General features: G+C 39.4%; 2 protein-coding genes and 1 long non-coding RNA gene across 3 annotated transcripts; 2 read left to right on the top strand and 1 right to left on the bottom strand.

The window, feature by feature from the left end:
• Nucleotides 1-257: 257 nt before the first annotated feature.
• On the top strand, nt 258-5,853 carry st8sia2 (ST8 alpha-N-acetyl-neuraminide alpha-2,8-sialyltransferase 2). The gene is made up of 5 exons (XM_079743098.1): nt 258-334; nt 1,433-1,573; nt 1,672-1,929; nt 3,273-3,566; nt 5,443-5,853. Exons 1-5 carry the CDS (start codon nt 261-263, stop codon nt 5,723-5,725), a joined length of 1,050 nt encoding a protein of 349 aa, XP_079599224.1. The 5' UTR covers nt 258-260; the 3' UTR covers nt 5,726-5,853.
• Nucleotides 5,854-8,183: 2,330 nt separating this feature from the next.
• On the bottom strand, nt 8,184-11,325 carry fam174b (family with sequence similarity 174 member B). Its single transcript, XM_079743959.1, has 3 exons — nt 10,514-11,325; nt 9,941-10,072; nt 8,184-9,374 (listed from the first exon to the last, which is right to left on the bottom strand). The coding sequence occupies exons 1-3, from the start codon at nt 10,786-10,788 to the stop codon at nt 9,371-9,373; spliced, it is 411 nt and encodes a 136-aa protein (XP_079600085.1). The 5' UTR covers nt 10,789-11,325; the 3' UTR covers nt 8,184-9,370.
• A 5,351-nt stretch (nt 11,326-16,676) lies between these two features.
• LOC307081076 lies at nt 16,677-22,196 on the top strand. Its single transcript, XR_013812120.1, has 5 exons — nt 16,677-16,938; nt 18,037-18,099; nt 18,231-18,294; nt 20,855-20,909; nt 21,925-22,196. It is a non-coding gene; the product is annotated as an uncharacterized lncRNA (long non-coding RNA).
• Nucleotides 22,197-22,526: the final 330 nt, after the last annotated feature.

Below are 22,526 nucleotides of genomic sequence, written 5' to 3'. Positions count from 1 at the left end.
CACGCTTTAAAGTTTGATTTCGGAATAGAGGGTTTAGTCCATGTAACGGTCCCATCGGCCAGGGTGTAAAGATATCCGTTTCTAACTGAAATGAGCTCAATGTATATTTTTTGTTCACAGGAACGACCGGGACGATTTACGTTAATATAAATGAAATATTGGGCTAATGTAGCATTTGTTCAGCGGGCTTTGGCTGCAGTTGACCGCTAGCTGCAGTCACCGACACCCACCTCATCATGCGTTTGGGATTCCTCACACTGATGTTTGGGATTATCACACTCTTGGTTATATTGTTAAAAATGTCCGATATTACGGAGGTAGAAGAAGGTACTGCGTAAGTATAATGTCGTTTTATCTACGCAGTGCATGATTCAGGTTTACAGTAATTGTCCTCATCTTGTACCTTGCAACACATGGCTTTAAAACTCACCCATCCCGCCTTATATCAACTATAAGTAATGTCGCAAGTTCTTTAAAAAATGTATTCATACAATTTACGTATGACACATGGTTTAGCAGATATGTGTGTGTTGGTGTGTTCAGACCCGTCACACTGGTATGGTTACTAGTGGATGAGAGTGAGAGATCTGGGCTATAATTCACTTGTCCTGTGAGAGAGGGAGAGTGGGAAGGAGAGATACATTTCCCTTGTCCTGTGAGAGAAACAAAGACCCTACAGGATGGAGACAATAGGAGGTCTGGGCCCCGGACTTGTAGTCGTTAAGAAATGCAGCTTAGATTCTATTTATGAATCCCAATTAGGCTCCTGTGTCTCCTTCTGCAATGAGGTCATATTGATCCTTGCATACACTTGAAGAATATATTACGCAATTGAGAATCCAGTTCAGCATAACACAGTCAATATTGCGTCTAGACTTGATGTAATTGCATGCATTAATCTCATACATCTGTGAACGATGATTGAATGGTTTTCTATACGTATAGCAATTACATATCTATATTGTTAATGTTGGAGTATAGTTAATTTAACGTTTAATTGAATTAAATCAACCCTTCTAAAGTTGGCTTAACGTGTCCTATGTGTGACACCGAAAACTTTGCCAAATATGAGTAGGCAGACACAGTGATGCATCCTCACATATCCAAACCTCACATATCCCTTGACATTATTGTGTATGGGATGCCCATATGTTGTTGATCGATTTGCAACATATAACAATTTATAGACATTATTCTTGTTAATTACAGTTCACAATGTCCTTCATATTCATGTACAGCCTCATCCCTCAAGTATTTGACTCAGTGTTTGTATTTCACACTGACGCAAATGGGTTATGTGGCATAGTTATATAACACATAAAATGTGTGAAAATAATAGCCCAAGATCCTTGTCAAAGTTGTTGGGCAGATTTAACATGGAAATGATGTAAAACAAAGTTCATTGTCTCTCAAGACAAATATTGTCATTTAGGAAGCCTGCAGGAAAGGTGGATCCAAGTCCTCTGTCAAGTGTAGACAAATACATGAGTCAGTCGGCCCGGAGCCCAAACAACACTGCCAACGTCTCTTCAGATCACTGGAGCTTTAATAAAACCCTTTCCAACCTCATCAGGTAAAAGAACACATCCCTTCACAACATAGTATACGTATACACAGACAGGGTAATGATGCATTAGTAACACGCTGGTTTTCTCCTTCCCTCTTATTTAGGAAAAACATTCTGAGATTCCTGGATCCCGAGAGGGACATATCTATTTTAAAAGGCACGTTGAAACCAGGAGATGTCATCCACTATGTTCTCGACCGGCACAGCACTACGAATATCTCAGAGAACCTGTATCGTCTTCTACCCACCGTCTCTCCTATGAGGAACCAGCACCACAGAAAGTGTGCCATTGTTGGGAACTCTGGGATTCTCCTCAATAGCAGCTGTGGACAAGAAATCGACTCTTATGACTTTGTCATCAGGTATAAATAAGTTGCAAATGAAAAGATACTTATTACATTTTTGGGTTAGGGTTATCTAACTATCTAATTATCTTTTTCATTGCACCTACTCTGCAACATTTGTCCCCATGTTTTGGAAGAATATGATGGGTCTTCGGTAATCTTTGATCCAGCAGTCCTACTATGTTATAGCAGAACTTCTTGGGGAGGCGGTACAGAGTCTGGGCAAGAAACCAAAAACAGCAAGGGGTGGAGTTACCACTTGGGCTTGTTTCGTTACGGAGATATTCTACCAAAGAATACTAATTTGCGCGAGTGCATGCAGCTTTCAGAAGGCCATTTTATTATGTGTATTTCTACATGGCCACTGGCCAGTCTACAAGGCATGTTGATTTGAAACCCTTTATAGACGCTTTTTTACAATTTACTCTGGCTGGCTGAATTTTTGTTGGCACAATACCAGCTACAGATCCCTGCCTCAAGCAACATGATTGGTCGAAACAAAAATGAAAGAAAATAAAACACATTGTTCCCCCAGATTTCAGCCTGTCTGCCAACAGACTTTAAAGAGCAAGTGAACCCAAAATCACTTTTGTTTTAAACCTGGTCAATTGTCTTATTTGATCGTCAACATAGTTATCGTGGCCATTTTTCACCATTACTGAAATGAGTCCTATTTAGAGAAAAAAATATGTAAAATGTGATGTTTTTGGGCCTTCTTCCCAAACCACTATCATGTGATTGTTCCACTTTGCTGCAAACAAAGGTGGCGCTCTTTTCCTGACGTCAGACTAGCTTTTTCTCCGAGATCACAGATCTGACATCACAACCAAGGGCCACTAGCGACGCGGTTTCTGTGGACCTGTGGAGCTCTGTCTGGGCAGTGGTTGACTGCGATGTCCCTGAGAAAGTTGGGCTTTTCGGGCACTTATAGTATACCGATAGTCGATACGGTGTGTGTGGAAGGTGAAGCTCTGTCTCTGTAGTGATGTATTTAAAGGCCACGTCCGAATGAGGGTAAGGCTTCAGACACCTATAGTATAACGCTACGGTGCATGGTGGATTTCTTATACATCATTGCTTATTATAACACTCATAAGTTACACAACGACCAACTGAAAAGGTATCCTAAAGTTGACGTGGGTCGTAACCATGGGAATAACACGCCCCCCTCTTTAAAATCGCATGTTGTTCAAATTCCATCTGAAACAGTTGAGTCACTGGCTCTTTAAATATGAATCTAAAGACTGACTAGGTCTGTTTCTCTGCAAGGAAAAATGAGTGTTAAAAATACCTGAATAAAATGGAAGAAAAGCGGCAGATGTTCAAAGGAGGAGTCGAGACCCTGATTGATTCCTGTCTAGGTGCAACCTGGCCCCGGTGAAGGAGTACTCGGTGGACGTGGGCCGGCGCACCAACCTGGTGACCATGAACCCCTCGGTGGTGCAGCGGGCCTTCCAGGACCTGGCCAGCCCCGAGTGGCGGGCCCGCTTCGTGGCCCGGCTGCAGAGCCTCCGGGGCAGCGTGCTGTGGATCCCGGCCTTCATGGCCAAAGGCGGGGAGGAGCGCGTGGAGTGGGCCGCGCGGCTCATCCTCCTGCACACCGTGGGCATCCGCACCGCCTTCCCCTCGCTGCGCCTCCTCCACGCCGTGCGGGGGTGAGCAGCAGAGCCACCGCCGCTCGTTACTTTGATTTGTTTTTTTCATCAACACAGACACACATGGACACGTGTGCGTGCGCACACACGCACACACACACATTCTCTATTTCATTTATTATTTAGTATTTTTCTCATTTTGAGGGAATCATTTTTAACTTGTTTTGAAAGACCAAGTGTAACAAATAAAAAGAAACTGATAAATTATGTAACCAAAAAATAAGAATAGACATATAATAAAAGGACTGTGATGATGGATGGGGCGTGGAGCCGACTGTCTTCCGCTGTGCCCGCCTAGTCTTCTTCACCTGCGTTCTCAAGTCTCAAGGGGCTTAGAGCTACTACCCACCCGGCGGTTGGCCTGTTGGCTATTTATAACCGGATCTTTAGAGGCTGATCACGGCAGGCAAAGCTGCTCTGTCCTCTAGTCACCACTGCTTCACTACACTACTATACTCTCTCAGCATTATGGGATGGAAGTGTGTGTGTGGTTTGGCTAAACTGAATCAGTGTGTTCGAATCGATGCAGCAATACAATTTAGCGATCTGGAGTTTTGGATATCTCCCAACTACATTACTCAAACTAAATTAGACAACAATTACAATTTCTCCCACAAATGTATTGCATAATTGTTTTTTTTAGTTTTTTTGCAGGACAGAATGTTAAGGATATACTTCCTGCAAGGTGTTTATTTTGTAGTTTTTTTCTTACCTCAGACCCACTTCCTGCTCAGGGACATATTATATTACCCAGTGGCACAGCAGTCCATTGGCAAACAGCCCAATTGAGAAGACAGCGAAGTGCTCATCCAGGAATGAGGTTTAAAGCTTGAGTGAGCTTCTGTTGACAGGCAGAGAAACATAAGCGGTGTAGTTCTTGACACTTAGCCCTTTTTCTCAAGAAAGGCGTTCTTCGATTTACACGCCCACTCTTCTGGGCCCCTTGGGAAATATAGATACTGAAGTTGATACATAGAGACTGCACAAAATTATATATTTGATTGACAGAAAACGGTTAGAGTGAATGCTCATTTTACTCCATTGCAGCATTGAATTGCAAAAGATTGCAAGCTGAAGTCTGTAAAATACTGCATGGGGCAAAAGATGGGGAAACTATTGGTGTTGAAATGCTGTGTTTGATGCAGCACAGGGCTTTTGTCCACTTTGAAAGACTAAGAATTGCTGGTCTGTCCTATTGTTATCTATTGCTTGCTTTGGGCTCTGTAAAAAGTTCTCCCTCTGCTTTTAAATGAGACTTTAGCGGTAAAGTGCACTGCTAGTCGGAGGCGTAGACAAATTACACAACAGTGCCAGTCACTGTTGAGAGGGTTTCAATCTTGTCATCTAATCTGGAATGCAGAGCAGTCCCCTCCCAAATCTCAGCACACCTGATACAAATGTCTCTCTCAAATGAACCTGTCTCCAACCGTGATGGCAGAGCTTCTAATGAGGAGAGCAGCAGCAGGTTTTACTGTTGAAGCTCTCTGTGAATCCCACGTGAATCCCGGTAACCAGGGGGTTGCTAGAAGAAGACCAAACAGTTCATGTGTGCTCGGCAAACATTTGATTGGTAAATACAAGTGAGAATGTAATTTGTTAAAGGGTCTGTGAAGGCACAAAGCACTAGTGTCAAATATGGGAATTTGGAATTGGTCTTCATATCAGTTATATGTCCCCTGATGCCTAGTCTTTCAAATTAGCATGTACGAAATAAATCTCTTTGGGGAGTAATTGTGTTGAGGTTTAACTTCCAGTTAATTTTTTAGAAGAATAGATTGTGCTTGTGTGCTCCTGCGTCTAGATTTCCATTGGCTACTGCATACAAGTATGTGCACGATAGCAACCTCCCCTTGTTTACTGTGTCTGTGTCCTGTAGATATTGGCTGACCAACAATGTGCAGATCAAGCGGCCCACCACGGGGCTGCTCATGTACACTATGGCCACTCGTTTCTGTGAGGAGATCCATTTATACGGCTTCTGGCCCTTCCCGCTGGACCCGCGCGGTAAGCCCGTGAAGTACCACTACTACGACGCCCTGAAGTACGACTACACGTCGCACTCCAGCCCCCACACCATGCCGCTGGAGTTCAGGACCCTGAACACGCTTCACAGGAAGGGGGCGCTAAGGCTCCACACTGGGACGTGTCCTACTGGCTGATTGCCAGTGGAGAGCGGCCAAGACCAACAGGGCTCCAAGTAAGGTCGTCATGGAAACATTTGGTTGAACTGCTCTGGGAATACCTTATGTTTGAGCAAGCATACAAAGGCCTACCCGATGGGGCCGATGGCCAGAATAGAATGTAATTTATACATGTTAAGATTTCTATTGTAATCTTTATAATTACCGTAAATGTTGTAGTAAGTGCTAAGATCAGCTTTTGGCTGGTGCTAATTGTTTACAAATATTTGATGCCTGTTTTATTTCATTAATTTATTTCATTCAACTTTTTGGTTTATTATGGATACATTTATATAAACAATTTGAGTAATGATACTGCGTTTGTATTGTAACCTTTCTGGGACTTAACAGTATTTTTACAGAATGTATTGGCTATTTTCTCCATGTGGTCAAAAATGTTCACCCTTTGAAAAATGTTTTGGGGGGTAAAACTGATTTTATTTGAGCAATATGTTTCAATATAAATTGTAACACTTTTGAACACAAGCACCAATGTGCAATGTTGCAGCTTTTTTCGTTTTTGAGGAATGGCATTCTTCTATTGATGAAAACCTACAGCTCACATTCCATGCAATTTTGGTCTTCCTTTATACATTAGTAATTATATGGATGTACAAAATCATCATGCCTTAAAATATCCAGAATATTTGTATCGAGAATTTGTATTAACCTTGAATCCTGCTCTAGTGGTGTGACTTTTTTTTGCCTGTTTACAAAAAGAGAGCTCAACTAATATGACCTTTCTTTCAAGCTTATTGGAAATCAAACCCAGTTGGTTTACTCTCCATTTGACCTTAATCTGAGAAAATCCATGATAGGCCTGAAATATCTTTTTGGCATTTCCTTTTTTCTGTGTGTTCACTTTATCTTGGCAAATATAGAATGTATATTCTGGCCATTTTACATTGGCAAACATTTAAACTATCTACATCTTCATTAGTAAAACACTTTAAATCTCAGAGTGCCTGTAAAGCTGCCTCTTTATAACGTATAACAGACAAAAAGGTGATGGGATAATACATTAGGAAAGTCCTGTCTATTTATTAGAATGTTGTGCTCTCCATCTATGTACACAGGCAACAGTTCTTGATTCCAGCATTTTTAAGCAAGCATATGTTCATTAGAGGACACACCTGTTGTTGGAGGTTACCACTGTTTGACTTCACTGAAACAAGGAGTATCCTGTGTGTTATCAACCATCAATTAAACAGACATTTGGTTTCCTTTTGACCGGATTCCTCCGTAGACTTTACATTTCCCTGATTATGCTGCTAATGAAGTTAATTGATAATAGATATACAAGTGACGTTAGACATCAGCCGGCTGAAGTCACAAATGTTTGTTTGTATAGGTAGAGTTTGGCAAAAATGGGAAACCTCCTCTGCCGATACTGCTAGGTTGATAAGCCAATCTCCCAGCAGCAGCACTTACGGTACTATTCCACTGAGGTGCAATTTGCTGACTGTAAAATTCATGGTTTCTATAGCGTTAAACTACTTATGTATGTATTATGCCTATGTATAATAAAAATTAACGATAATACTGCCTTTCAAGAAACGCACGTCTGATTAAGATGTGATTGTGTGACTCGATTACTTTTGTGCGATGAGAACATTTAGTGACAGAAAAAATAAAAGGTTATTTTTACAAGAATACTTAAGCGGATGATTCCTTTAAAGGACTTAACAATGTATGGTACAAACATCCCTGTATCGGTGTTTGGGATGTAAAATCCACACAGGCAAATAATCTTTGCTTTAGAAATAAAAAGGGAAAGCATTTATTTGGCCTGGCTTTTCATGGTGAACAAGACGATTCACCTTGAAATGAGGGTGAGGTTATGAATTCCAAGTGTCAACACCTCGTATCCCCTATGATCAGCCTCACAGTCCAGCTTGAAATCCAATAGACCTGCAGACCATCTCCTTATTGACTCTGGATGTAGTCTGTTTCAGAGACAGCACAACCTATGGGTAATTGTGTCTCGGTCATTGTGCTTCATGTAGTGAATACATTCAACGTTGATAGTACAGTTTGATGGTTCTCAAATTAGTCCTTAATTGATTCAAGGAAAAATGCAAATGTCGTACACCATGAGACCTTTCTTCTGCAACGATACCTTTAAGCCTTTAAACAAATTAAAAAGTTTAGGACCTTTATGAGGATCAGTCAAGCGAGTAAGGCGGATGAATAGCAAAGGTTGTTTGCACTTAAGAGGGACCGTGAGACGACAAACGCAGCTGTTACCCGGGGATATGCAACTGGTTTATTTGGATTGTAGATGGGTCTTCAGAACTTCAACTATCATGTATGACTATATAGTGTCAACCAACCCCAAGTGTGTAATATTTAACTGATGATAACTTAGTATGTAATAATCTATGCATGTTTAATCTAAATAGGACTCAATGGCAACAAATGTTTCACCTAAAAACGATAATTGATATAATCTTTAATATATGTCCAATGAATTTACAGACATGTACAGATAAAGCTTTGTAATATGGATTTTTGTACAGAGGAACACCTACAAGGAAGGTAACACAGGACTTCAGATATTGTCCGAAGACATTAAAAGCAGTATTCATTTTCTGGGCGGAAGGTCAAAGCCACACACACACACACACACACACACACACACACACACACACACACACACACACACACACACACACACACACACACACACACACACACACACACACACACACACACACACACACATCCTGTCCAATTGTCCTTGAGGAAGGTCAGTGAAAGCCTACATTCCTTTATAGACAAAGGAAACTGGATCTAAAAAACACCAAGAAAAAAAAATAAGCCAAAGGCCAGACATTGTCAAAGAGTCATGCGTAAGCAGTTCCATTTCTGCCATTCCACTCAGCAGCTGATATCAGCGATTATATCAGAGGGTTGACTTTATAGAATTAATTCAGTGCAATCATTGACGTGAAAGTCTGCCTACTTCTAGCTAATGGAATGGTAATTTCCTTTCCATGAATCAGTAGATCTGCAACTAAGTACAAGCAAAGAACTGACTTCTCATATCATATGTGAAATCAGTTCTTATATGTGCCATAAGACACTTCAAAAAGGAACCACCTTCAGTATGGCAGTAAACAGCATACTGTAAAAAAAAACAAATGGCATCTGTAAATTAACAATGTTTTCTAACATTTGAATCAGCAAATATTGGTTTTGGCTGTAGTCAAGTACACTTAAATCAATTGGCCAGGCTAACAACTGGCTGAAATTAAAACATGTTCTGTTTGAGTCTCTCTGTATGAATTTGTGATAGTATATGACACAGAATCTTACTATGAACTCCTGCCAAACATTTAGAGGTGTTTTTGTAACAGGTAATACAGTTATGTGGTGCATTGTCTGAAACATTCAAATATAGGTTTCAATTCATATCTGACGGGAAATTTGTTATTATGGGATGATGGCAGCCCAAATATTAAGACTTTATAAAAAAATGTCAGAACAGCAACCTTCAATAAAAATCACATTGCTGAAGTTTGGGGAAATTGTCAAGCTTTCAACATACAATACAAAGTGTGTAATGTAAAGTACTTCGGATTTTCTTCTCACAAAAAATGGTGTGGACGCCCATGCTTCCATTCACCTGTAAATAAACGAAAAAGGAGTGAGAATGACACAGCACTAGTAATAGACGATGAAACAGAACTAGTATTGAATCATGCAAACTATGAAGGAAGTAAGCCTACAGACTCTGGTAAGACTTGGAAGTCAAGAATATCAGGTTTACAAACTTTGAGAGGAAATGGTTCTCGGAACAATTGCGACGGTGGAAGGGGCAAACCTTGAGTAAACAATAGTATTGAAGCAAAGGGCTAAGATGTCTTGCATTGCAAACGCCTAGCTATTAAAATAACAGCTCCCTGGCTTCCTACAGGCAACGCCTCATCCTTCCATTTTAGTTTCAGGAACAATGTCAATAGGTCAGGGCCTGATTAAAACCAAGAGGGACGCAGCAGGGAAATACATGCCACAACAACCAAGTCTGAAATGCAATATTATAGGTATTAATGATTATTGAAGATGTTGACGTTGTTGATACATACCAGAGCTAGAACGTCTTTGTAAATACGTAGGAAGGCCTATAACCTTTTTTTGAACATGTTAAAAACATTTGATCTTGGATGACGTGTACATTTCTTAATCCCAAACCTGTACTTGACATCAAAGAGGGTTGAGTCGTCTTCATCCTCATTATCGTCATTGAGTGGCGCCATCTCCACTCGCTCGGCCGGCGTCGTTATAATGTCATACTTTCGTGTTTTCCGAATTCGCCTTCCAGATCTAAAAGGGGAACACCGAATTGAAAACAAAACAATATCAAGCCAAACTTCTGCATAGGAAATAGGCCTATGTTGTCTCACATGATGTACCCTAGGTCTATTGACCATATGTTAGCATCTGCTTGTGTCCACGATAAGCGGGTTTAATGGGTTTATGGCTCGTGGCAAATGTGTTGATGTATATGACACGATTCAGCAAGCGACAATGTTAGAGTTAACCATCGTTGTTAATAGCCTATGCATTAAGTGAGGAGGAAAATCCCCCCCCCCCCCCCCCCCCCCCCCCCCCATGTAAACTAGCTGCCGTTCACGACTATGACCCTCCGCAAAAAACAACAACACATTGAGATGCACGAAATACGATTTTTGGAGATGATTATTGGTTATGTGGCTAGCCAAAGGACCCCTCGAGCGATGCAGCTGTTTTTGCAGTCGGGCCTACCTGATTACTTTAATGACCAGGCAAGTGATGAGCACAGCTGTCACCACGACGGTGAGGATAACAAGGATCTTCAAAGTGGGCAGGTGGGTCAGTATGGATGAGATACGAGACTCGGTGGTCGCCGTGGAAGAGTTCATCTTCGACTGATCCTCAGTCATGGATGTGGTTGAGTTCAAACGCGTCGCAGGTGAGGAGAGAGTCTGTGGTTCACCGGTAGTGCCATACCATGCCACCGCCATCAACATAAATGTTAGGATTAGTTTATATTTCGTCATAACGATGGGCAAAATAAATGACAGCTGTCAAAAGTGCGAAGCCTTTTGGAGGTTGCTGGTTGAAGTTTGGCATAATCCCGAAGTCACATGATTGAGGCTTGTTTGATTGCGTTTGGGTAATTCAGCAAACAACGAAGGAATCCAATAGTCCATGTATCCGTCTGTTTCCAGTGTGATCGGGACGCCGTCTCCAATGCTCCTTGTCTCTGCTCCTTGACAACGTTGCCAGATTGGGCCAGAATTGGAGTGTGTGTTATCCGTGACGTGCGTCCTCCCGTACCTTTCTGAGCGCGCTTGAAACGATGGGAACAGGACATGGGATTATCTGGCACCGGAAGAGCTCGGTACACGAGTTTGGCGACAGCTCGTGACGATAGTGTAAAGACCGAGGTTAAACATTTTAAGTTTATTGAGATAGTTAACACGTTGTTAAAATTTTCATCTAAATGAAGCCCCAACACGAACCCCAACCCACAAACACACACGCGCAGACAGCTCCCTCTCCTGTCTCTTTCCCTCTATCCCTCACCATTGTGTGTGTGTGTGTGTGTGTGTGTGTGTGTGTGTGTGTGATCGACCTCTTCATAGTGCACACCAGGGGGCAGCACATAATAACAGATCCATAGAGTGGCGAAGTCACGCCTCTTCCGGTAGAGCCCATGGGACCTATGAAAAATATGAATGGGTTTCAATGGAGAGAAAGTAATTATCTTCTGGTCCCAGTCTTTATATGCCCCGGATAACACATATGTTGTTTGTGGATTTAAATGATAATTTTTCATGTCAAGAGTTTGACAGTTTATTGTGCAATTGTTCAGTCAAAGGCTGTAGAGAAAACACAATAAGAGACTACACGTCCCCGCCCTGCGACTGGCGTGGACACCGACAATCTCCCCATCGCATAACTGAAACTCTCCACATGCGCCGATTTATAATGGTTTCCACCTCTTGCGATGCTTTTATCCTCCCCTTAGAAAAAAAGCGGTGAAGTGGAGCAGAGAGATCACCATGTCTGTACCGGAGTTCCAAGTGAGGGTGGTGACGTATATCATTCGCGTCGAGAGCAGCGAAGAGCTCTAGAACTCTTAGGTCCCATGGTCTCTACCGGAAGGGGCATGACTTCGCCACTCTGTACGGATGGCTATCTATTTAGAGGTTACGTTAGGTTAGTTATTGTTAAGTTATTAGATGAGTGCTGCAAGTGGGGGCGGCAGATCCGTCCCCCCTTAAGACGTAACTTAATTTTCAACCGTTTATCTTCGTTCAAACCATTAAACAAATCTACACAATTGTATCTTCAATAATATCCAAACGGATATTATTGAAGATATTATTATATCATTTAAACTTTATTCAGAATCACAGCTTTAGTTTCAAACCGTCATATTCTACAGTTGGTCCCATTGAAGCCATCTGCCCATTCTGACACTAAAATTACTAAGACATCGTAACTCGGTCAAATTTCAACCGTTTACCATCATTCAAACCGTTCAAATAATCTACACACTTGTATCTTCAATAATATCCAAACGGAATTTCGATATAATTTAAACTTTATTCAGAATCACAGTTTTAGTTTCATACCGGCTTCGTTTTCAGTTGGTATCATTGATTTACGTTGACGCTGGAGCGTGACGTTCAGCAGCGTTGCCAGATTGGGTGGTTTTTCTCGCCGGATTGGGCTACTTTTAATCACGCAACGGCTAGCTATTCTCTTAGACACACACACACACACACACACACACACACACACACACACACACACACACACACACACACACACACACACACACACACACACACATCAGCAATACATTTGAACTTTTACGTTTATATTTTTTAGCAATGCTTTGCGCTTTTCATTCAGCTGTCACTTTATTTGTTTCCAACCATTTACTTTTTCTTAAATGGTGAGCATGTTTACATTGTTAACTCCATTTAGACTTTTGAACTTTTGTTCAAATCCCTTCACTTGATTTAAGCTATTTAACGTTTCTTTATGTCTTAATCTATGTGGCTTTATTAAAAAATATTTTCTACCTCACTTTGTACTACAGCACTCACCGCATTTTCCGCAGGAAATGCATTTTCTAGTTACCTTCGTTTTGTTACTAAACCATATGTCACCACATTGATAAACCACACCTTAGCATTCGGAATATAAAATAAGAACCTACTAACAAGTGTGCGGTTATCAAAAAATAATTTCATTAATGGTAATTATGATGATTTATTTATTATAGCAGATAATTCTCTCTTTGACTTTTGATCATTTAAGGTAGGGTCAGACTAACTCTAGGGTTATCCTATAAATGAATACCATAGTTAACATTAACACCACTAGTAACAATTACTAGTCTGGATCATTAGTTAAAGGTCCAGTTAGTACAATTTAGTAGCAACTAGTGGGGAGATTTTGGAGGTAGCAGCCAATTTAAGTTTCTTAACAAACCATCCTATTACTCAATCCATAGTGGTTAACTACATTCATAGACCTTTAATTATCACTATGTTATATTTTGATAACCGCCCTTTGTTTTGGATACAAACTTCCTGTGAAAGAGTAATGGCCTACTTTCAGTTTTTCAACAGGAAAACAACCTCAAAAACCAACGTCTCAAGAACAAGGAGGTAGTAAAGAATCCACACTCATTTATTATAATCCCCCTCATCCGCAAACTGCCATTTGCTACACTATTTCACACATGGATTAAAAAGGGTGTGAAACTCCTTCTAATTGAATCCTCTATCCTTTAGCATGCTCATCTTCCCTAGGCTGTAAGAGGCGTGTCCGGGAGAGGGTAAAGCTTCTTGGACAATTATGGTATAATGCCATGGTGTGTGTGAAGATGTATGTTGCTTCGCCTAGCTAGAGGATGATTCTCATCATGTCCGCATAAGAGAGCGGATAAGCTTCTTGGACACTAATAGTACACTACGATGTGTTCATTCATATACGCCATCACTCATTATATCGCTCCTACACAACGATGGTAATTAAGCATCACAAATGGGTCGTAGACGTGGGGATAACATGCCCTCCTCCTTTCTAGAACTCTTAGGCCGATTGAATTAAAACCATATTCTCTCTAGATCCATTTGTCCATTCTGGGCTACTGTAGAAACACTGGGTGCAACATGGCGGCCCCCGTGAGGAGGACCCAAGGGCTCATTCTAAGGCAGTGAAAACACACATTCTTATTTACATGGGACTATACACTAATGAAAACCTACTTAAAAATCTTAATCAATATTGTGTTCCGCTAGATGCCATGTTATTCTAAACACTGCACCTTTAACTGTTAATTAACTGTTAGTTAATTAATGTTTAATCAATGTACCCATAACATAAAGTGTTACCGCTGTTATATAGCCTACAATTCCAAGCAGCAGTTTAATAATATGGCCTCATGTGAGGGGACTGTTAATCACTCTTTGGCTGTGATTGGGTTAGGCCTGGGCGTTACTCTAGATTAAATTAAATTAGGCTCCTAGAGCCACCAGATTAACAGCCATGATATGGATGTTCTTCAAAAAAACAGAAAGGATAAGAGGATAAGTCAAAACTGAATGACATCAGACTTCTGTGTCAGAAGAACAGATTATATTTGACTTTGTTACTATAGATGTAAGCCTATTAATAGCATTATTTACAGACAATGTTACACAAGCATACACAGCACAGCCTTGTAACAATGCTTTCAAAATGTCATGTGACCAAAGTTTGAGATGTTTTCCTCAAAAACTCAAAACAACCACCGCATATGAAACCCTTGCTCTCTGTGTTGTATGCATGTTCTTTGTGGACGAGGTAAGGTTCCAGCTCCTGGTCCGGTCCTAGTGGGGAGGTCCACACTGAGGTTCCAGCTCCTGGTCCGGTCCTAGTGGGGAGGTCCACACTGAGGTACCAGCTCCTGGTCCGGTCCTAGTGGGGAGGTCCACACTGAGGTACCAGCTCCTGGTCCGGTCCTAGTGGGGAGGTCCACACTGAGGTACCAGATCCTGGTCTCTTTTGGAGAGGTCCACATTGAGGTACCAGCTCCTGGTCCGTTCTGGAGAGGTCCACATTGAGGTACCAGCTCCTGGTCCGTTCTGGAGAGGTTCTAACTGTCTAGACTGCGGTGCTGCAGTGTGGGGGCAGCTCACTCCTTTTCATCCTGAAGTCCAGAACCATCTCAATATAACAATAGTAAGAATCATTTCGATTTCAGGTTCGGTTTCTATAAATAAAGATATAGAAATGTTATGGTTCATGGTAAGATAACAGTAATAGTAATAGTTAGGTCCTATGTTGGGGATGGTAGGTTTAAATGTAAGAAAGGGTTAGGTCTGGACCGGACAGAACATTCATTTGAATGAAAGTTCAAATTAATAAATTATTATTATAAACTTTCCCACCTTCTTATTGCTTGGTATGTCACAATCGACCAGACCCAACTAGAACAAATTCCAAGCAAACAAATATACTATGTTTTATTTGTTCCACAAAGTTTGACCATGATGCAAATGTAATCCATTGCTTTGACCTAAATCTAACTTGTTTCCTCAACCGCCCTTAAACTAGAAAAGTGTATCAGCTATCAACCTGCGTGACTGCAGTAAACAAAGAAAGTAAGTAAGTAAGTAAGTAAAAAAAAAAGATAATAACAGTTTGTTAAAAACCTTACCAGCTGGTCTAGTTGGAGTGTGTTGCTCCAACTCTCACTCACTCCTCCTTGCACACCTTGAGGTGTGTCTGGAACTTGTTTTCAGTGTGGTTATCCTAGTAATGTTAAGGGATCTTCATAATTCATTTTGTCTATAAGATCAATTTTTGAAGTGTGGCATTATACCAGAGCAGCCCACAATATCCTTTACATTACTTTACATAAAACATAAAGTTGTTGGACAGCTAGTGAGTGTGCTGCATATATATTATTATTAATTATAGGTCTGGAAATGGAAATCAGGAATACATGTCTGTTTCAGTTGTATTATGTTAGGAAAGGAACAGAGGTACAAACATCTTATTCAATGTGTTTCATATTGTGGTGTATGGGCTTCAGCAATTAAGACTACGATATTGTCTGGAATCATCATCTTTAAGGGGAAACATGTGGCTGGTTAATTGTTGGTGGCCGTTGCTATGTTTATTATATATAGGCTATCAAATGTCCCGAAATGTGTTTGTGTCAGACTTAAAGCCCGGATGGGGGCGGGACGTCGGAACTCTCCCGTTGCTAAGCCCATGATCTTTTTAAAGAAATCTTCCACTGCCATAAACTCAAGCTGCCCGATCTCGTAGCTCATTGGCCAGTGGTGTGGGTGGAGTATTGAGCAAAGCCCATTTCCGAACAATGTAGGCAAAATATGTAAACCGCAATCGTAGCCCTGCTTTGCAAAGTTTTCCAAAACTGGAGCATATACTGTATATGACCATTACCTGTTTGCAGGGACTAATACCATTGAACTATTTTTTTTATTTGGTGTTATGGTACCACCGTATCAATGAAGGCCGACTTTATTCTAAGTATTTAATATAAATGGTTGTTTATTTCATCATTTGATCATTGTCGTTGGTCCACAACCTTCTAGATAAGGCTATATGCTTATTGTGGTTTAATCGTCTATAGGCTCACGTTGCCCTGCACGGCATATAGCTCGATTCATTGCATTGCATTCTGAAAACACTATTCTATATATTAAATATAGCCTATGATTCTATATAAAAAAAATACTTAGATTTGGTCCCAACAAGTTAAAGATAGGTTCAATGGATAGTTGTTATTATTAGTCCTTATTATTATTATTATTATTCAGATATGTTAATCAAGACGTTTATCTAAATGAACAGGATAAAACAAACGAACCAAAATGCATGTTTCATTGCGTTGTTGTCTATTCAATATTGCAGTGTGACAGACTTTGTCCTGGGAGCTGGTCGGGGAGTTTTGCGTGCTTACGTTGAAGGAAAGTGGGCAGAGCCAGCGGAGGATAACAGCGTAGGCAGACCCGGGGAAGAAGACAGACACAGCAGAGGAACCGAGCATCGACACCGGCAAGACGCAAGACGACACGATGGGGCCGAAGAATCGTCTAAAACGTCCAAAAGCTGATACATCCACCACCTTCCAAACAGATGAAATGGGATAGTGGTGCCCTGCTTCACGGGTAAGGATTCTCCAGTCCTCATGTTCAGTGTTCAATACTTGTGGTCGAGAGTCGAGGCGAAGAGCAATATGGTGGAAAGGACGACACTAAAAGACAGGAGGGCAAAAATGGCTATGGTGTGTTTTAGTCGAGGAATATAACCATACCCTGTCGGTGTTTAGTACCCCCACGCTCCTATAGCGTGTTTATCCTATGGGTTTGATAACACTCCAGTTCTTAATATTTGGAAGAGATGCTGTAAAAGTGTTTGGTGTTTTTTTCTCAACTACGCATTTAAAATGGTCTTTGTCCTTGAAAGGGCAAATGGCCTTGTCGTCTTTTCGTTGGTTCTAAAAGGACCAGAAAGGATCATTATCGTATTCAATGCTTACAAGTTGAAGAGTTACCCTGAATACAATGGACTTTGGGGATTTTTGGACTCTTTTGGATATATTTAACATTTTGTGTATTACGTCATATCTAAAATAAAAGGAGATAAAGGGAAAAAAAAACTTTAATTTGACGTTCAGTTTGAGGTATTACAAATGTGGAAATCAAAAAATGTCAATGGACACTGGAAGAGATGAGAGATTTATATTAGAATGGTATAAAATACATAGATAAATTGCATAAAAATGATAAAAAATAAAGCATCAATTAGTGTCTTCTGTAATGTCAAGATATATATATGCAAATGAAATGTTGTGTTTATGGCAGGTAACATATATCAGATAGCTGAAGTTTTGTCGAAATCTAAAATAGGGTGTTGGCTTTTAACCCTTCAAGGCAGTGAATAGAAAAAATACCAAAAATATTTATTTAATTTTGTCAGGTTGCCTAAACCTACATATATGATGGGGGGGAGATTACCAGACCACACCAATGATACATGGAGAATTTTTTAACAAAAAGCATATTTGCATTTATTTTCCACATAAACAATTAAAAGCTTTTGCTTATGGGAAAAGGGGTTATCTGCCTACTTAAGAAAAATCTGGAGTTAACAGTATACTAGAGTGCCCTTTCCTTCAGCATTGTTTAATGTAAATGTAGATTACAATTTTGTTGTTACAAATTACACATTAGACTAATAATTGTTTATATCTCTTATATTTGTAGGTATTCTCCATTAAGAGGATTGAGAAGAAAACGATGAACAATGCCGATCATCCAAGAAATATGGTATGCATGTTACTTTTAAAGGTTTCGGCCTTTTGAAACGTGAAAATGTTTGACTAGCACACATTGACAACCAGTAGGGAGTGCTGTTTAAATATTTTTTTTACTAAACCTTTTCTTTCACCATATTAAAGGTGTAACACATTGGCCATGACGTATGGACCATGACGTGGAGGTGACTGAGTGAAATGGCACTTGGTAAGTTGATATTAACTGGCAGAATTATGAATTTTGGTTTTATAAAATGTGGTTTTGTACTCAAATTTTCCGTATTGCCTTTTCACGTTAACGCATACTATCAAGCAATCGTTTGATTACGTTATCTATAAATTACTGCTTATATTAGCTTTTTCCTTAATCGAGGAAAGCGCATTAATGTTTTATAAATATTGAGAACCCAAAGATGTTTGAGACACAGACGTACCAAAGTCAGATTTTCGGCCTGACAAACGCTTGTGCACCCAACACCTTGCCAAACTAATTGGATAATATACTCAGTCACAAAATAATTTCCCTAAACAACGCCCACATGACCTTATTTAAAATGTATAACTAGTTTGAAACAACAATTTTTCTGTTATTACCCTCAGTTTGAGAAATTGCAGATAAGAAAGAAAATGAAAAATTGCATTGTGTTGAATTTAAACATTTGACAATCTTAGTTGTTGCAATGTGCAAGTTTTAGCATTTGCAATGTTATTGTCTCACAATGTAGTCTTTCTTAAACCATGAAATGCTTCAACATGGAAACCAATTAAAAATCTATTAGGCATTAGCTTATGATGAAGGGAAATGTATACAGAATTCCGACAATATTTCCTTTCTTCACTTTCCAAACTACATTTTTGTTCGTATTCATACCACATTGAAAATATTTTAAATCTTACCCTAATGGAACTACACCTTTATATAAAGTCATGGTGTGAGCCGCAGTGAACCAAAATGAACTTGGTGCAAAGTTCATTCATGATAACAAAAAAATTCCGTACCTTGCAATTTTGAAGCTATGCAAGCATAATGCGCAGACTGCGTGTCCACAACAATTTATTGGCAAAACAATGAATGCATAGATGCCCTCCTGCCTCTAGGAGCATACTTTTATTGTCTTCAATTGTATTACCAAGAGAAACACAAAACCTAACAGCTTGTGCTTTCAAGTTGGGCTTTTCACATTTTGCAGCACAAATGTATATGCATGCGATTTTTTTAAAAAGAAAGGGCCCCTTTTTGAAAAGAGACCATTTATGTGGGACTACAATTCTTTCGAGATATTATGAAACCGATTTCCATGATGATTTTAACTTTTGAATAAACTTTTTAAAGAGATACCAAAGACATGGCATTGGAGCATAAAAAAAATGATTTCTTGGGTGTTTAAAACATTTGAAGGGCATATCTTGCATCTTATTTAATAATGCTAACTTGGTATCACCATACACCAATCTTTTTATTTTTTAGGAAGCAATGTATAAAACAATGAAGAACAGTGCCCTAAATGGATATTATATAACATCCTATTCTTAGTAGCATTTTTGCTAGTAGCTATATATACAGCTTAAGATACCTCTCCCCTTCATTATTATTTGGGCAATTTGCACCATATTCTATGTAGCAGCCATTCATGTTCAAGTTTAATTCGTAATCATAATTCTTTATATTTCTTGTTTTGCGAATTTCCTGCCTTTGTTGCACAACACAAATATCTAGACAACTGTGAAAAAAAACAACAACTGTGAAAGCACACTGCAAAAATGTAGCGTGGCTTTTTATTTTGCCTTTCTCAATTTGGGAAGTGAAATTTTTAAAAAATAAGGTGCGTGAATAATAGAAAATAGGGAATCCAAGTGGTTTAATAGTCTAGTTCAACTACCTAACAAGGTAAAGAATACGCATCCATTTTATAAAGTCCAATAAAAATCTTTAATGGTAGCAATGAAATGCTACATCTTGCATTGGTTTTCACATCGGCATTCGAGAAATGTTCATGTCGGGAAAAATTTATTATTTCCATAAAGAATAAAACGTTAGCCTGGTCCTACCAGACTCTCGTACTTAATTTCATTTGTACAGAGTCTGGACCTACTTAATTGACAAACGTTAACTCCCTTGAAGGCTGGTGTCTGTTGAAGTTTAAAACTATTGGATCTGCCCAGTGCCACTCTGGATCTGCCATAACCAATCGCTAACGTTTGGCTGGGAATCACGTTGCGCGCAGGCTGTAAACAAACCAATCACTGTGCGTGAAGATGTCCATCAACAAGAGCTGACTTTAACGTCATTGATCTCAGCCACTCCCTCTGTACGCTGATTGGACGCAGAAAATTTAGACGGAGAAAACCCACTAAAATACCGCAGACCCAGACCAAGTACTGAAGGGGAATTCAAATTGAGCGGAAAGTACTTATTAGTAAAACGTTGCTTTGACATTAAAAAGTCATGTATTATCCTCAATTCAGACGATGTGCTGATAGTCTACGATTGTGGGCATTCGATATCTCATGAACCAAAGGACGACCCAGTAATAGAGGAGAAAGACATTTGATATTGCTTAAATACCTTGAATTTCCATCAATGCTATGATCTAAAATAGGGACATCAAAACAAGCATTAATGTGGATTTGTACAAAGAAATCCTCTTACTGCATCCAGCTGCGGCATTCAATTTCCTTAAATGAAATTTCCTTTCCTTACTGTTGCATCAATCCATAAACACTTTATATTAACTAAACTATGAATATGTTCTTTTGTCTCTTTTTAGAGATGAGCTGTTAAGCGGTAGCAGGATCTTCCATGGAAGAAAAGAAGACGACTATGTAAGTATAATTTTGAGTTCGAAAATCCTTTATAACCCGAATGCATGTTTTTGTTCGGGCCATCAAAAACAATGTTTATATAATGTTCTTTTTTTGTTTGATATAGCTGTTACTTATGCACGTTACGTTACAGATGGTTTTATTTAGATTGATGTGTTTGATTATAGGCTTTTGATTCTGATGTGTGTCGAAGATCATTTATTGAGATGTATTATACCTAAAGAGAGGGGCGGGGGGTAGTTCCTTATTGCCAAATATTTGCCCCTCCCCCATGCAATCTATAATGGTTATTTCCATGCCGGAGATTTGTAATAAAGGCTTTTTTTGGTAAGGTATCTTCTGAACATTTTGACAAATGGGGTTATTTCCCAGTTTAAATTTTCAGATTTTCACATGCACATTATTATTGTTTTAGTATGAATACAAATTTGAATCAAATTTGCTTGGAACATTTTCGAATGGGTCCCTTTGACAGTTGCAAGGCATGGGGTAGAAGTTGAAGTTCCCTGACCTATATTGAACCCCTTGTGGACAGATGTATATTAATGTTTAGATTATAATTGTGTGTACATTTTGTGCTATACTTTTGCTTGAATCACAGTCTTCTGAATTGAATTGGTTTTAACCAAAAGCACGTCATTCGCTTTAGATTATTTAATTTTTGCCGGACCCATTTAAATGGCTGATACAAATGCTTGTTTTTGTAAGTCTTTTACGTTAACAATATTGCATAGTTCTCTTAACTACTGAACTTTTTCAAGGACAGTGTTATGTTTTACCTCCTTGGTTAATGGTTTATCAATGGCTACAGTTGCAAATCGTAACCCATATACAAGCATTTTCTGTTAGTTTGCGCATAGAATAACAAACCAGCTAAATGCTAGCCAACATTTGAGCCTTGCTCAACATTTGACGTCGGCTTTGAATTCGTTTTTTGCTTCAGTGCATTGCAACGGTATTTATTTATCATTTTGCATTGTGAGCTTACACTTTTTTCCCTCTTTATCCTATCAAGACCTTATTCGTCGGGATTTGCGGAAGTGGGCAGCGTTGTTTGATACGAAGACGACCAGTTGTTTGGTGTAAAGCCAAATAATGACGAGATGAACCCTTTTTCTGGACTATTTTGAACCAGTGGATTTTTTTATTTTGCGGACATTTTGCACAATTGCAATTTTTGGGAAATACCGATTGAAAAGTGGACTCTGAATTTGCCGAAATTTTCCCCGAAAGATACTGTATTTTATCGTTTAAATGTTTTCATTTGAATAAACTATTCTAATTGTATTTTTTCCTTGACTGGTTTATTAGCGGTTTAGGTTTTGACTTAAAAGTACCAAACTTCAATCTTATTTTTCACTGAAAACAATTAAATGATATTTCACTTACTGCAATTGTTTTTCACCTTGTCAGTAAAAGTGGGGACCTGGAATTACAACGTAATACTGAAGTTGCTAACAAGGAGTGTTATGTCATTGACAGTGCTATGGCAATATTTAATCAATGCTTAATGTTAACCAACATGAATAGAATCAAAACTCAGTTGTGTAGTTTGTAATGGTTACACTCGTTTGTTCAAATGACCTGAAATGGTTTCCACGGGCTCTATAAAATGGC

The sequence above is a fragment of the Pollachius pollachius genome, assembly GCF_949987615.1.
Source record: "Pollachius pollachius genome assembly, chromosome: 9".
Lineage (NCBI taxonomy): Eukaryota > Metazoa > Chordata > Actinopteri > Gadiformes > Gadidae > Pollachius > Pollachius pollachius.
This window is presented reverse-complemented; position numbering and strand designations above follow the sequence as displayed.